General features: G+C 50.7%; 1 protein-coding gene across 1 annotated transcript; it reads right to left on the bottom strand.

Moving 5' to 3' along the window:
• Nucleotides 1–302: 302 nt before the first annotated feature.
• DCPS (decapping enzyme, scavenger) lies at nucleotides 303–16,864 on the bottom strand. Its single transcript, XM_063417698.1, has 6 exons — nucleotides 16,559–16,864; nucleotides 14,925–15,093; nucleotides 7,317–7,462; nucleotides 4,655–4,768; nucleotides 1,379–1,489; nucleotides 303–602 (listed from the first exon to the last, which is right to left on the bottom strand). Exons 1-6 carry the CDS (start codon nucleotides 16,724–16,726, stop codon nucleotides 336–338), a joined length of 975 nt encoding a protein of 324 aa, XP_063273768.1. The 5' UTR covers nucleotides 16,727–16,864; the 3' UTR covers nucleotides 303–335.
• Between the last annotated feature and the right edge of the window lie 5 nt (nucleotides 16,865–16,869).

Genomic DNA, 16,869 nt, shown 5'->3' with positions numbered 1-16,869 from the left:
GCAGGGTTTTTTGGACCTGGCCATCTACCTACCACCCTATTTGGGCTGACATCTGGGGACGGGTGGAAAAGATGGATACAGACAGCCACTCCCACCCAAACCCCTCTGCTTCCACAGATGCCCAGTCTGAGGTAAAATCCAGCACACTCAAAGGGGTTTATTCAATGTTTTAATGGACTTGAACAGACAACACGGTTTCCATAGCAAAGGATCATCAGCCCCACCTTGTACAAAAACAGAGTTTAAAAACATAAAAGGAACACAACCTTTTAAAAAAGCCCCAAAATGGGTATTTATTTTAAAAATATATATATACAAAAGCACCCTCTGCCTCCTCACACCTTTCCTGCCTCCTGGAATTTTTTAAACAGGGGTTCATCAGCCCGCAGGGGGAAGGTCAGAGCCCGTTTCTGGTAGTAGGAGGAGTCCATGGCCAGGTTGTCGATGACGTCGGCCAGGAGATGGGCTCTCTCCACGGAGCTGCCCGGCGCGTCGTATCCCAGCGCAGTGAAATGCACGTGCAGGTGGTGGTAGGAGGGCTGGTAGTGCAGGTAGATCCGCAGCTGGGAGCCGGGCACGCCGAACCGCTTCACTATGGCCTCCTGGGGAGGGGAAACGGAGAGCTCAGCATTGACTAAACCTTGGAATGGATGGGAAGGGGCAGCTCTGGATGGTAGGAAAGGCATAGAGAAAGGTAAAAGGGAATTCAGCTTCCTCACAGCAAGGGAAATGGGGAAGTTTGGAAGGACAGAGCTCTTCCCCACCCTCCATTTCAGCCTCTGCGGGGATAGAGTGAAGCCTCCAGCTGCCCCACTTTTATCTCTCCATGATGGGATGTGCTATCCACCCCTATCGCTTTCCCTTTCACCCTTATCACTCTAACTCATTGGAAAAGTAACAGGGATCCGTTACCAGCCAGTGTAATTAAAGCTATAAACAGCAACAGCCAACTCTGGCACGCCGGCTCCACTCGCTGCAATCCCCTGACTAATCTCTTAATTAATCTCCCACCTTCCCTAGTGCAATTACTTTCCAAATTCTAACGCAGTGAAGGAAAGAGAAGCTACTGCACATCCATCTCCCAAACACACCCTGTGGAAAAACACATCAGCCGGTGAGAACAGGCAAGGGATTGGGACAGGGTTGTTAATATGAAGAGCTCACTGCTAACAGGAAGTATAGAGCATTCCTACAGCACCTGGGGAAAGTGCTGATGGAGAGCAGGAGCCAGGGTGTCCGGGCAGACAGGGCAACACAGCCTTGTTTCATGACTTACTATCTCCTGAGGAGCGGTCCCCAGGCAGATGCTGTGCCAGAAAAAGCAGCGAGTGCCTTTGCAGAGGCCAGGACAGCAGCGTGGGACCAGCCTCACACTCACCTTCCCCTCCTGCAGGACATTCCTCAGCAGCGGGAGGTGCTCGGCTGTGAGATCCCGCAGGGATTTGATGTCCCGGCGGTGCACGAGGGCGATCAGGTACAGGTCATCCAGCTGCAGAGACACCACAGGGGTGGAGGGGACACGGGAAGAGCACATGCAGGCAGCAGTGCTTTGGACCTGACACACCATTCACAGCTCCCCAGGCGATTATGTAGGGGTCCTGGTGTCATACAGGGATATCTGTGCTGCACAAGGATATTTGTGCCATACAGGGATATTTGTGTTACACAGGGATATTTGTGTTACACAGGGATATTTATGCTATAAAGGGATTCTTGTGCCATACAGGGATACTTGTCCTCAACACCCACACTAGGCTGAATTTCCCAGTATGGGATGTGCTCACCCACAATCCCACTGCACCTCAAAGCATCATTTCTGGAGAAACTGGGTTTTGTCCAGAAATAACCAGAAGAGAACAGCCTCATCCCAACCCATAAACAGTGGGATCACAAACACCTTCTCAGCTTTAGAGGCAGATGGAGTGACCAGCCCTCTCATACTGTGAGCATCATGCTCTGTGCTGCCCTTCCACCTCCACATCTTCCTGAGCACCTCAAAAACGCTTTTTCTGTGTGACTGAGGCTGGAGACCAGGCGCAGGCACACACCCAGGTATGTGGGGTCACTCAGGCCCTGGCAGCACCCTCCATGCACACCCCACAGTGACAGTTGATCTGCAGCACGCTCAGATGAGGGTTTACAGTGAACCACAGCAGCTAAAATTGAAACTGAAAACTTCCCCCGTGATAAGCTTTCTACTTTTCCACTCTGCAAACAGCTGGCCACTTTTGAGTCATATCAGTTCTATAAAAAACAAGTTTCAAGACCTAAGTGGTCACTGTACAAACCCAGGGCAGTTAAAATATGTCCTTTGAGCAGCTCTCAGACAAACCTTTGGCATCTCCCGAAGTACTCAGCATGTTCAATGTTTAACACAACACAAAGTTGTGGATCATTACACTTTAAAAAAATAAAAATAAAATTCCCGGTCTCCACCAGCTCAGTTAGTGACTTTATAATATAAACACTGGGAAGCCAAAGGTTTGGATATTTGAGATCCAGCAGGTCTCTTCAGGGCTGTGAGAAAACCAATGCAGCTCTTTGGAAATAGATGCTCGTCTCAAAGGATGCCCTCAGGATCCTTCACAGGGCTCTTGAAGCACAGAGCTGTTCCTGCACCAGGCAACACAGCCACACTCAGGGTTCCATTTGATTCCCATGCACAGCTCCAGAAAAAGACAGTGTATCAGCTTGTGCTCTTTGGCTCCAGGCTGGCTGGTGAGAGGAAAAGCAAACAGCTCTTCTCCTTACAATAACATCTGCATGTTGTTGTTTGAAACAAATAAGCCTGTTGCTAAAAAGGCCTGGAATGATGTCATGCCAGGCATAGCTTCAGGCAACGCCTCAGGGCTCCTGCAGATTTGAAACCAACTCAAAAGTTGTGGAAGAAAAAAAAAACACACACCAAAGAAAAAATTTAAAAAGAGACCAAGAAACCAACTCAAACCATTATCAAGATTGGGCAGCAGCACCCAGAAAGCTGAGGCCAGCAAATTTCACAGTGCTAAAGAGAAATTCCCCCCCATCCATTAGTCTGAAATAACTACAGGTGAATTCACAGGATCTGTGGGCCAGGAACTAAAGGAGTGTGAGGCCACACTGCTGAAAGGACTTCTGAGGGAAGGCTCAGAGAGCCCTGCTGGGAGCTGCATCTCACTTCCCTGGTTTCCTTCAGCACCTTGCCTGTCAGGAGGGATGTGGCAGAAGGAACCGGAGTTCCCGGCCGCCCCGGGGCTGTCGGGATCAGCTCTGGCTCAGTGCCACCCACAGCCAGGAAGAAATTCCTTGGCTCCAAGGCAACCTGGATGCTGGGAAAGAGATCAGCAGTGCAAAGGGCCCAGACAGCTGCAGGGATGACTGGGGTGCAGACAGCAGCCCAGCAGTTGTGGAGAAGTCCAGAAGATCCTGTTCAGCACTCCAAGAAGCAATGGGAATGTGGGTAAACCTCCCCTAAGGACAAATCCTACCACTGAGGCACCCCCTGACCATGGCAGCTGGGAGATGTGGATGCAGCAGGTCTCTAGAGAAAGCCAAAGCACAAATTTTAGCCCAGTCCAGATGTGAGTTGCAAAGCTTGGTTGCAGCATACAAGGATTTCCACCGAGGCTTTGCTCACAGCCAGGAAAGGAACAACATGCTGCATGTTTTAGGTTCCCTAAATACTGCCCCACAGGGAGAGCACTGAACAGGGCACATCCTACAAGCTGGACATGTATCCCCTGCAAAATCTCATCAGCAAGAAGGCTGTGCCTCTGGTGGCAAAGTGGAAATCTGAGCTTAGTTACCCCATCACCACTTGACAGGGGATTTTTGGAGTAAGTGATGTGCAAGGAACTCACAGGGAGCAGAAACTGCCCTGCAGGGACTCCCCAAGACAACTCAGCTCCACACCACAAACAGCTGCTCCCTGGCACGGACACACAGGATGGAGCTGGCCACCAGCAGCCTTGTGTTCCCATTTTTTTGAGTTTTAATTTCCATTTCTAAGTCTTAATCATACAGCAACTCTCCCCACATGTCCCTTGCAGAAGCCTATGAGGATCAGAAACACAATGGGAACTTTTTGATGCCACCAGCTTCAAGGGAGGGGTGTGTGTATGGAGTTTCACCTTCCCAAATTTAAAGCATGAAAGGAAGCTGGAACCCAAGGACTAATTCTCAGTTTAGAATTACAACCTGCTCTTAAAAATCACTTCCACCAAGTGGCCACTCCCACAAGGGGTAAAGCAGCTGCTCATCAGCCAAGAACCATCTGTTTAACACTGCAGGAGAGTTAATTGCAGCAATCAAAGGACAACACAGCTGCCTGGTTTGCACCTCAAGTCAAGGCTTATAAAATAAAAATAAAATAAAAAAAAACCAGACAAGTTCAGCAGAACAAATACACAGGATTTTGGTTTGAACACATTTTGACAACATTTGGGCTGATATGGAAGTGAAAGTGAACCTAATAAATACATCTCAGCAGCAGAGAAAACACCTGGGCCAGCAGCATCCTTAATCAGCTTGTGCTAAAAAGGCCCTGGTAATGTCATCACCAACAACAGTGTGCACAGAAATCTACTCAGACTCCTCAGGGTGCTCTTAGTAGTCTGAAAGTGGACATTTCCTGTGGATTAACTTCAGACAGGCAGCATTAGAGCAGCAAACCAACCTGGTTTTGATTCCACTTTAAATCTGGAACCATCACAAAGCCATTGGAAGGATCTGGGTTTTCATGGACGATTCGATCAGCCTCAGCTTTCTTCTCCAGGATATTATACACCCACTGAAAGAGAAATAGGTGATTTATAAATCAGCAGAGAATAAAACCAACATCTCAGGTGCATTTAGCCCAAGCTCATGGATTACTGCATATTCTCTGCAACTAGGACAGATTGAAAAAACCACAATTTTATTTTTTAAGATGACCAAATAATATGTAATTAATTCGTCATAAAACACTTAATCAACCAATAAACTCCAGAATATTATGAGAACTTCAGGAAAAGCACAGGAACCCAGCTCCTGTGGGGCTCAGCACACACCTCTTGCAGCACCAGGAGGCTGTTTACATCTTTTTTACCCTGCAAGCTACAGCAAAATCTTTACAACCAGGTCTGGGAAGGGAACTCAGCTGATTTTGTTCCCTATTCAAAGAGGAAGGAGCAGTCATCCAGAGTTGGAAGTGGCTCTGGCTGCTGGCAGCTCTCTGCAGGGATATGAAAGGCCTGTGGTTTTTTGGGCAATGCATGTCTCTTGGCTCCCTGGCTGATTAGAAAACAGCTCACCACTCTTCTTCTTCCATACTTAAGGTTCCAGCTCCAGCCTGCCTGTAATCCCTGCTCTGGTTATCCCCCCGTGCTCCTCCTGCAAGGCAAAGCACCATTCAGAGAAGAGTTATGGAAATGGAAGATACCAGGGCTAAGTGATAGAGAAAGACCAGAGAAAAGCATCTTTGCTCTCCCTGGCTCCCAGTCTCATCTCCAGCATCCTTTTTTGCACTTCCAAAATGCATGTTATACTCTAGCTTATGCCTGCCTTAAGTATTGAACTGGCAAGGGAGTCCCCAGCCAGGTCCCTGGAAGGTGGTAACACAAGGCAGCAGGAAACTGCTAAAGCTTGGAAGCTGAAAATGTTTGTAAGCATCATCTTCCCCACCAAATATAGGTCTGAAATATTCTGGCTGCCCCAGGTGGGCAGGGAAGGTGCAGACAGTTTCACAAATACACTGAATGAACTGGGCTGGAGCTGCTGTGCCCACCAGACACTTTGGGGGAAATCCATCAAGAGTTTAATTAATTTAATCAACACTTAGGATTGCTGAAAACTGACCTGAATACATCTGGCAGGAAAAAAATACTTCTCATTCCTTGATCTGGGATTTTTTGCTTAAATTGCTATCTTTTCTCCTTAACATCATCTAAGAGATTAAATTCTTCTTCATTCCCAACAGCATGGCACAAGCTCACTCTGTTCTGTAACCCTGGGAGGAAAGTTCAGGAGGAAACCCAGCAGAAAATTGACATTTGCCTTTTTCTGGGATTTTTATGCCTGTTCTCATCACAAGTGCCAAGCTATCAGTGCCCTAAATAAGTTCACTGATCAAATGAGCTGAATTTTAAACCCAAGGCTGCCTTGTGATGGGCAGGTCCTTGGCTGACTGCTCCTGCTGCTCCCAGCACAAGCCCAGCAAGCAGAACACATGTCCAGGGACTGGCACCACAATAAAACCATTATCCTGAAAGCATCCACGCTTTGTATCCTCCAGCAGGAAACACAGACTCCTCTGTAGTCCGCTGGTATTTCTGTCACCCCTCAGATTTCCCCTTCCACTTGGCAAAGCTAATTGGATAAAGACAAGGAACAGCATTATTAAATCCCAGAGGTCAAGGACTGACCATGATTTCTCAGCAGATGCTCCTGATGGTCACCAGGAATATGTTCCCATGCACTGAAACCAGCTCACAAGCATTAGGGGGAAGAGGCAGAGTGAGAGCTCAAGAACTTCCTGAAGGCAGCTGCTGCACCAAGAAATGTAAGAAATTTGGGAGCAAAAGCACAGAGAAATAATTCCATGAAGGCTGTGGCCTGGTGGAAACACACACTTGTCTTTCTCCAGCCAATCAATGCTGCAGTTTAAGGCAGCAGGAAAGATGGGGTAAGGGGATGGGGGCATCCAAGGCTCCTGGTTAGTTTTGGGGAGTTAATTTTAATGGAGAGCCTCAGCAGCCCCAGGATTTGGTTTATTCTCCCTTCTGCAAAGGCTGGCATGAATTGATCCCTACAGACTTGTATTCCTTTGGTCTCTATGGGAGAGAAACAGTCAAAAAGGATAAAGGATAAAGCCAAGGGAAAAGCTGGGGCTGCCTGGGGCAAGTAGCACACTAAAAGTAACAGTTTCACCACAGGGAATATGGACTGAGGGGCTGAACTCACAAGGAGTGAGTTGTGATGCAGGAATCCAAGCACAATCTGTGCCTTTCCATTTCCACAACAACCCAGAGACTCCTAAGAAGCCCAGTGAACACCAACATCCAGGAAGCAAATCCTGGAAAGGAGAAAAAAAGCCTCAAGAGTTTATCCAGAAACCTTGGGAAAGGCAACTTGAAAGTACACCTCCAAGGCAAACATTTTTCTGCAAAGATGGAAAAGGATGTCCCAGCCAAACCAAACAAGAGGGGACAGCCCCATGGAGCTGGCAACGAAACCAGTGGGGAGATGGGGCAGAACAGCTGGGCTCTCCAGCCTGGGCTTCAGAGAAGCCTTGTGAAGCAGCGTTTGACAGAGGAGACCACAGGCATCCAAGTCTGCAGGAGAGGGCACGGTACCCATACCTGGATGCTGAAGCTCTGGGACTGGATGAAGGGCAGGGTGATGTTCTTGTAATCCTCCCAGGTCTCGCGGATGAGGTGCACTTCCTGACGGAGGTATTTCTGGATGTGTTTCTCCGTGGCAGGGTACACCACTGTGGCTTTGATCTCTAGGAACAAACACGTTGACTGAGTTACCACCCACGTTGCTTCCTTCAGTCCCTAGCAAATCTGTTTTCCCTTCCAAAAAATGCCACACTAAGACATTTTGAAGAGGGTGAGGGAGAATGGACGTGGAAAGCAAGTAAGTGCTTTAACCTCCTGCACTGCTGCTGCTTTTCTGGAGGAAGAAAAAGCCAACGGCACAGCCAAGGCCTGTCTTTCCAGTTCAGGTGGAGGAGTTTGCTGAGTTTTTCCACACTCGCTCTTTCACGCCTATTAGCAACATCAGGGCAGAGGTGGGGCTCCCAGGGCAGTGTTTATGTGCAGTCAACAACCCGGACAGAAACACGACCCTGGGGACAGAGACACATCTTCTTCATACTTAAATTCAAAGCTCACAGGACGCACCCAGCAACTCCATCCAGACACAAACCCAGATGAACTCCAAGGAACAGCTTCTTCCCAGACCTCAGTCAGAGTGCTTGGCCTTCAGCCCCAAGCACAGGAGGCAAAGCACAATGACAGATCCAAAGCAAGCAACATGAGCTGATGGGTCAACACAGCTCAGGATAAGCCAAGGGAAGAGGGCTGAGTGACCCTCTGCCCACAAAAAGCATTTCACCATTTACCCTGGCAAAAAGAAAACATTTTCTGTTTGCCTCAAGATTAGAACTTTACCGTCCAATTTCTGAGGCATTAAACAGGATGCAAATGCTCACCTTGTCAACCTGGCAGAGGTGATGTCAGCAGCAGTAAATCCTACCCACAGGGCTAAAACACACAGAAAACATCCGTCTTTGGCCAAGACTGGATGTGCGATACAGAGCCTGCCACAGCTCCAAGGTGCTCCAAGGGCACAGGAGTGCCTTTGCCTTCCCAGATGACACAGAGCTGCTACAAACTCCAGTGCAGGAAGGAGAAAAGCCCCATGAGGCTGGGCAAACCCCACTCAGATCAAACTGAGGTGAGTGACCAGGGCACTGTGAACACTGCAGTCTGTGCCCAGGGTCTGCAACAGAAAACCACGGGCTGCACACACACCAGGACACCAAAGTTGTGCTTCATGCTTTAAGTACGTATACAGCCTAGCTAGACACTGAATATAAACACCTATTTGTTCCCAGAGCCAGGATTTAAGATGGTTTGAGTCTTTTTTAGTTTTCTGCTTTCTGTTTTTTTAAGGTCAGCACTGCACAATCTGAGAGACTCTGCCTTTTCATTCCATGCCAAACCCAGCTTAATGAAATCCACAGGAAAATGCTGGTAACATGAAATATGAAAATGCAAACCACAAGGGCAGTCTGGTCTGATTCCCACCATACACATGTTCAAACAAGGTTGTTTTCCAGGACTCAATTAGCACTTCTAGCAGGATGATGTAATACCAAAGAAAAAAAAGACAAGGCTGTAGCTCTCCTCACTTAAAAAGATCAGCAAAGCACTAGGGAGAAAACAAAAAAGGCAAAAGATAAAATACCACAGCCAGCCTCAGGCTGAAGCTTTCACAATTTGATTTTATACCCCAAAAATAGAGCAAGAACTGCAGCAGAAGCCCCTCAGTGCTGGGTGGTGATAACCACGGTGCGTGGGGGTGCAGGGGACCCATAATGGCTTCCCTGGCACCTCCCCAAGTTGGGGCTGGCTGCTCATGATGGGGAGAGAACTCAGGGTGCTTTAAATGAGAGATCATAGAACTCCTTAATGTGCAGCTGCAGCTGAGCAGATGTTTGGAAGAGGAGACAAGGGAAAGGCTGTGGTTCACTTAGGATTATTTCCCTTCTAAAGGTCTCATCAACCCCAAAATGCCCCAGCGATGCTAATTAGCATCAATCACTGCAGCCAGAGAGGCTGTTTGATACCTGCTCAGAGGCTGACAGTCCTTAGGAGCTGCACACAGGATGCAAAGGCGCAGCTGAGCCCGGGCTTGGCTGCAGGAAACATCCACAGCGAGACCAGGCTCGCCTCAAAGTCTTTCCAGTGCTGGCACACGGCCACGCTCCGGTTTCCAAGTCTGCTCCTGGCAGGCTCCGTGTGCACCGGAGCAGCACGTAGGCTGTGGGGCACCCAAAACCTGCCCTGGCCTGGAAATGGGGGTAGGGAACCGCTGGACACATGATGTGGGTTTCTAAGCTGGCTGAAGCACCAGGGATTGTCTCTGCTCACATCTGAGTCACATCAGCCAGCCTGTTCCTGAATGCCGGCCCGGGGCCACCACGGAGCATCTGTGGTTTATTCTGGAAGACAGGACTGACTCTCAACTAACTGCAGGTTATAAAAAGCCAGGAAGTTTAACTGAAGGAACCTGGATGAGCATGAGGCAGAGAACAACTGCCCAGGCTGGTCACTCTACAATGGGCATTTGAGGGGAAACACCACAGTGCTGGAAAACTGCCCAGGAGAAAAGGCGGCTCAGATTGACAAGGCACACACTTCTTCCCTCTACTGCAAAAAACAAGAGGAAAACACAACCCAAGACAAAAAGAAAATCAGAACACCATTTGGGGAACTTAAGGGAAAAAGGGCTGGAGGCAGCTGTTGTCAGGAGGAGAGGATGAAATACAAGCAGAGAAAGCTCATGCAGGTAGGAAAGGGCACACTGAGCTCACTAATGATGCCTCATCCCCTTCATCCTCTCATGCCCCCAGGCTCTGCCAAAATCCCCCTCCAGCTCAGCACATCAGTGAGGAGAGGCCTTGCACTCTCTTCTCCCACCCCAGTGCAGCATTAACACTGACTGCCAGCCTGTTTTAGACAGATTTAACCCTGCCAGGGAGCCAGAAGTACACAGGGCAGGCACAACCTACTTCTTTGGGCAGGGGTGCTTTTTCTTCTCTTTGCTAGCAGGAAGCAGAGCTTTCACTTACAAGCTCCCTAATCAACCTGACCATCAGGTGCAGGAAGGTGCCAAAGTCAGGAACAACAGGCATGTCAACATTTGCAGTCTTTCAAGTTTTCTTTGCCTTTACAAGCCTCATTCCTGCTGCACTCAGCTCTGAGATGGTCACCAGGTAGGAAGACAGTGCCTTGGGTGCAGCCCTAAGTAAATAAATAATGCCCTAAGTAAATGCATAACACAAAATTTCCCCCTCTACATGAATGGTCTCTTTGGTTTTACGATCACGACTGCACAGGTGTCACACGGGAACACCAGATTCCAACCCAGCCCCAGGCAGGTATGCCCATGGCTTTGTCCCAAACAGCTGGGGCACTCTTCAGTGAATGAATTAAAGCTGTGAAGAATAAAGCCTGCAAGAGCTCACAGTTTCCAAGGCCAGCACATGCCAGGGCAAGCCAAGCATGCTGCCAGGGACTCAGCAAAGGCTGCCCAACCCCTGCAGCTCACGGCCAGGAGGGCCTGGGGGCTCAGGGGACTTCAGCTGCAACAGGCACTGCAAAGAGGAAAGTTGCAGTTTAGCACCCCTGCAAAACACAAAGCAAAGCACAATGACACGCCCCACCACCCTCCAAACCACCCCACACACTCCCACAGCTTCAGGCTCAAGATTTTATTTAAGTGTAAATGCAAGAAATTTCCTTGGCTGGGCAAACCCCAGAGGCAGCCAAAGCATGGAAATGCAGGGAGAAGAACCAGCCTTCCCACTGCAGCTCCTGCAAGTTTCTCCAGCTCCTCGCTGCCTGAAACCAGACTCTTTTTAGGACGTGGATTGCTTCCTGCATGACTGAAAACTTTCCTTCCACACTCTCCCATTCTTCTCACAATTTCTCCACCCTGGGTTGGAGCACTGGAGCCAGAGCTTCTCCCGTTGTGCTTGTTTTAAGATGTTTTTAATAAGCTTCAGCCTGCAGCCAGGGAGCAAAGACTCCTTAGAGGACTGATAAGAGCCCTTAAATCACACCAGCACAGCTTTGGAGAAACACAGTCCTGCAGCAGCCAGGCACTAAGAGGCAGCTTTTTGCCACAAACATCAAGCCCTCCTTGGTAAATGGGTGTGAGGAACTAGATGTTATCAGGGACTGTGTACATTGAACCATCTGGCTTTTGTAATGCAACCTTTGGGAGCAGGCAAATGTTTCCCGCTCTATGAGACCAGCCCTTGCTCTCCCTGCAGGGGAAGGACAAGGCTGGGGGGATTCCCCTTACATCTAGGGTGAAGCTGCCTCTTATTTTAAGGCCACTTTCTGGATATTGTTTTGATTTAAGTTGCACATGCCTGCCTTTGGTAGCAGCACAGTCACATCAGCTCTGACACACTACTCCACACAAATTCACAAAGTCCCCTCTCCTCACTCCAGGGGTTTGGGCTGCCCTTCAGACAAACTCTGACCATTACTGGCTTGTCTGCAAATGTTATTTCCCATTTTAGCCTTGACAAATGCAGTAAAATCAATGAGATGAGCAACACTCATCTGGTTCTGCCTTCACACTGGTGTGCTCCCAGACCTAAAAATCTGACCAGAGTGAAATTCATCCTCCCCGAGTGAATTCCCTGAGGTCAGAGGGGACTCATTTGCTCAAGTAACATGCTGTGGTCTCTCTTTCCCTGTGTCACCACACAAACAAGTCATCACTGCACGGGGCCTGTGCTGGTTTGACTGTGCAGAGAGGGCAACACCCAACTCTCTTCAACATGGGGGTGAGTAAAAAGTGAAGGAAGTCTCCACTCCCAGCTGAATGAAGAGCCCCAGGTACGTGGGACCACAGAGGCAGCATTGAGAAATGCTCTGGAGGCAGCTCCTCGCAGCATCAGCACGAGTCACACCCTGTCCTCGGGACCACTTCCTCTGTCTCGAGGTCTATCTTACCTCAGACTGCAAGAGACTGAGGGGGGCAGGGCTCAGCTGTGAAATCCCCCAGGTGAATTCCTTCATCACACAACACCACAACACAGGACTGTTCCATCAAACTGCTTAATGCCAAAGTCTGGCCTTTTCTACAAAATATTTTACTGTATCTTGTACCCAAGTGTGAACTTGCACGGACCAGGAGATAAAACCTGTAACTCTAACGGGGCAAGGAGCTGACAGACCCTGTGCAAGGGCTCCCTGGGTCTCCACATTGCCACTGACACCCCAGGTCAGTCAAACCCTGACGGCAGCTCTACAGCCAATTCCTCCTGTTTAGGTTTTGAAGCCACATTCCGCATCTCAACTGCATTCCACGTGTCAACTACGGTGACTCAGCTCCAATGGTTGATTTCCTTCCCCTCCTGACACTCAGGGCTGTTTCCCCAGTGCCAACCCAGCTGCTCACCAGCAGCTCATGCAATGTGCCCATCAAACAGCTATTGGCTGCTAATTGCTTCAAAAGAAGAGGCCTGCCTGCTCTCCACTCTGAGCCTGGACAGCAGCTCCAGGGCCCACAGCCCCCTCCTGACCTCCTGCTTGGGGCTGCTCAGCATCCAGAGTGAGTTGAGGCATGCCAAGGAGAGGGGTGAGAAGCAAAGATGCACCTCTGGGTAATATTTCTGAAAAAACTTACCTTTTAAAGATGCATTTAAAAGTCATTAAAAAGATAAAGTTTAGCAGAAGAAAGCCGGAGGCTTATTCCCCATTCAAACATGCACCCTGGCATGAGCCTTAAACAAAATAAGGAATTCTGTTATCAGAGCAATGTGAGGTTACACAGCGCTGCAGCAAAGTGCTGTGAGGAAGGCAAAGGCCAGCACAGCTGGCAGGGCTGAGCTGGAGGCAGCCCAGGGGATTTCAGTCTTGCAATGCCACCTTGTGGGAAACACTGCAACTCCTGCCGGGCTGGAACACGGCAGGCACCCAAGCAGGAGCTTTCCCAGCCAAGAAAGAGGAGCTTTTGCTTTTGCTCCAACAACACCCGTGGTGTTATGGTGTTTTCCTCAGACAGAAACTCAGGGTAACAACAAAATCTTTCATTTTGAGTCCTTCACAGGAGAAAAGGAGTTCTGCACAACTCAAGCTGACAAATCCAGACAGTGCTCCCTCCTACACCATGGGAACAGAGCTAAAACAAGAGCATTTTTGGGAAGGCACATCAAGCATCCTGAAAATTTAACTTGGCCCTGCGACAACACGTTACTTAAGGCACTTGGATCAATTTTGACTATTAAACCTGTTTGGCTGTTATTGTGTTTATGAAAGCATTGACATGGAATTTATCACTGCACTTCTGGAATTTAAATATATACCAGCATTCACACGGAATTAATTGTGGAAGGTGATTCTGCTCTGCTCAGGTGAGACCCCACCTGCAGAGCTGCCTCCAGCTCAGGGGTCCTCAGCCAGAACATGGAGCCACTGGAGCAAGTCCAGAGGAGGCCACAGAGATGCTCTGAGGATTGGAGGAGCTCTGCTCTGGAGACAGGCTGGGAAACCTGGGGATGTTCAGCCTAGACAGGAAAAGGCTCTGGGGAGAACTTAGAGCCCCTGGCCAGGGCCTAAAGAGGCTCCAGGAGAGCTGCAGAGGGACTGGGGGCAAGGGATGGAGGGACAGGAGAAGGGAGAATGGCTTCCCACTGCCAAAGGGCAGGGCTAGATGGGATACTGGGAAGGAATTGTTCCCTGTGAGGGTGGGCAGGCCCTGGCACAGGGTGCCCAGAGCAGCTGTGGCTGCCCCTGGATCCCTGGCAGTGTCCAAGGCCAGGCTGGATGGGGCTGGGAGCCACTGGGGATAGTGGAAGGTGCCCCTGCTCATGGCAGAGGTTGGAACAAGACAAGCTTTAAGGTTCTTTCCAACCCAAAACAGTCTGGGATTCTGTAATTAAACTGAAGTGCCCAAAGACCAGCCCTGCTCTCCAGTGGCAGCTGGAAAGCACCACCACTGTAGGACACCTTCCTGCTGGGACCAGAGTCCCCTCCACACACAGGGCAAGAGCCCTCCACTGCAGCTCCCCAACCTGCCCACCTGTCCTTGTCATACTCGGTTATTAAAAGAGTTTCATAACACATAGATGTGTGAAATGAGCAGGGGTATGGGGCTCAACTGCCTCAGCACTTGAGGTTATCAGCACTTAAATCCTCCCCCAAATACAAGCTGTCTGTTGATACCAGGTGACAAAAAAGCCCATGAGATGCCACCCTGGGATGAGAAGCAGCTGCACATGCCCTGCAGACTGTTTCAAGAGAAACATTCTGGAAGGAGACAACTCTTACCCAAGTAAGAGCACTGACAGTCACCCACAGAGAGTCCTCACACCCCTGGGCCTTTCTGCACCTTCACACACAAGGTGCTCCAGCAATGGCCATTCAGTGCCTCATCCGCTGAGCCATGTGTCCATGGCACGAGGAGAAGGGGATGAAACAGGGCAGCATTCAAAGCCTCAGGAGAAGACACTGCCTGCAGTGTGGCAACAACACACTGACCTCCCCTCCTGGGCCAGGTGAGCTGCTGTCACCAAACCACAACCAAGGTGGCACAGCCAGGTCCAGCAGCGGCACTTGCCCATCTCACTGCATCCTCCCCTCTGGAATGGGTGGGAACCACATCCCGGTGTCCCAGCCACCCTCCCAGGATCCCTGAGCAGAGCTGAGGGCACTCACCACTCAGCTCCGGGGGAGGGCTCAGGTAGAACGTGCAGTAAATGTCATTGTGCATCTGCAGCTCCGCGTTCATGGGCTTCTTCAGCAGGTCTGGGATCTTCTCCTCTTGGAAAGGAGTCTTTTCCAGGATGACCACAGCATCTGTGCCCTCTCCAGAGAGGCCAACCTTCTGGAATATGAACGGATAAAGTCATCAGCAAACCCTGATCCAGCACTGGGTGCACACTGTGGTCAGGGATCACAGCAGACACCTTGGAGCCCCCCAGTCCTGCAGGCCAGACATCCATCCAAAAATAAATAGCACAGAAGCACAGCAGAAATTTGCTCCCCACCAGGGAACACAGGTGGTTTTTGGGGGAGCAGGGGATGTGGGCAATGACTCAGCCCATCTGCATGTCCCCAGATGCTCCCAGGTTTCCTGCTGACCCACAGCACCAATTTCATCTCTGACACTTCCCAGGAAGAGGGCAAAGGCACGGAGATTTGCATCAGTCAGGCAGCAAGTTCTGGAGCAGGGGGCACTTACTGTTGCCCTGCTCCAAGGAACCCCAGCCCTCGTTCCAGTGGCCTCAGCGTGCTGGTTTTGGGAGGTGCTGGGTGGGTGTGGAAAAACCCCCAACATCACTCGTGGTCCGTACAAGACCTGGGTGAGGCCTCACCACACCACCTGGGAGCGCAGTAGGGCTCACCTGGGGTTCCCAACCCTTTCAGGCTTGCTTGAGAAGACGTGTACTAATACCTTTACAAACAATTTGATGGGTCTCTATTGACTTTGGGCAGTTCGGCTCCTGAAAGAGACACAGGTCTGCACAAGCCTGAACTTCTGAAGTTTGGGGTAAAATGACAGGTTTAAGGGGGATAGGGGTTAGGCGGTTCAGAAGGCTGTACCTTCCCAGGACCTCGGCCAGTGGGGAAGAGGGAAACATGTGGCCGGGAGTTGGGATAAAAAGGGAGGCTGTGCCCTCTGAAACCTCCAGAAAGAAAACCCCGCGGGGATGTTGCCCAGTGGGATCTCCCTTTATTGGAATAAAGTTGAAGGATTCCTCTTATCTCCTTTTTGGACACAGACCTCTGGCGTTCATGGATTTTCCTGACACGCTCACAGGGCAGAGCAGGAGATCTGAGCCCAGCTCAGTTACTGCAGCAACCCACCGCCCACAGCCTGGAACTTCCCTATCCTCATCTTCTGCTTGGATGCACACCTTCAGGAGACAGGAGCCAAGGCAGCTGCATGGTTCCCTCGCCATGGACAGACAATGTCAGGAGTTTTTACAAACTTTCCTGTAATGGCTGTACTATTTACAGTCCCAGAGTCGGCATGCTGCGTGCAATCCAGTGCCACTTTACCGACCAAGCACGAACAACACGCTTGAATCCAAAAGCACCAAATTATACCAACAAGAAAGAGGGCTGCAGTAAGGTCTCCAGCCGCCTTCTTGGCCGCCAGCTTAGCCCGGTTCGGGGAGCGCCCGGCTGGAAAAGCGGCTCTGGACCGGGCCGGGATGGCCCGGGGGCGTGGCCCAGGGCTCGCGGTGCCGGGGGCGGGGCCTGCCCGAGCGCGCGGCCGGGGGCGGGGCCGTGCACACAGCGGGGAAAATGGCGGCGGCCTCGGCCGCCCCCCCACTCCCCGGTACCTCCGCGTGCAGGAACACGATCTTGTCCCGTGCCGACTCCCGCAGGACGCGCCGCACCCGCAGGTCCGACAGCGTGAAGGAGGCGGCGGCGCCGCCCTGATTGGCGGCCTCGCCATTTTTCTCTTCCTCCTCCTCCCGCTTCCTCTTCGGCTGCGGGCCCTCCGCCATGGCTCGCGCGCGCCCCCGCACTGCACTGCGCACGCGCGGCGCCTCGGAATCGCGCCCCCTGGCGGCTCGGAGGTCCCGCACCCCCGCCGCTCCCACTCCCACAAACGCCCGAACCGGGATTGAGACAAAAATACGGAAAACCA

This window comes from Prinia subflava, chromosome 22 (genome assembly GCF_021018805.1).
Source record: "Prinia subflava isolate CZ2003 ecotype Zambia chromosome 22, Cam_Psub_1.2, whole genome shotgun sequence".
Taxonomy (NCBI): Eukaryota; Metazoa; Chordata; class Aves; order Passeriformes; family Cisticolidae; genus Prinia; species Prinia subflava.
Note: the sequence above shows the minus strand (reverse complement) of the source record. Positions and strands in the feature narration are given on the sequence as shown.

Bases quoted from the DNA above. Each gene is read 5' to 3' on its own strand.
- DCPS (XM_063417698.1), bottom strand. From the start codon at position 16,726: ATGGCGGAGGGCCCGCAGCCGAAGAGGAAGCGGGAGGAGGAGGAAGAG. The intron at 7,463-14,924 runs GTGAGTGCCCTC...GTTTGTTCCTAG, and splicing joins CCCTCCCCCGGAGCTGAGTG to AGATCAAAGCCACAGTGGTG. The intron at 4,769-7,316 runs GTATGGGTACCG...TTTCTCTTTCAG, and splicing joins CCCAGAGCTTCAGCATCCAG to TGGGTGTATAATATCCTGGA.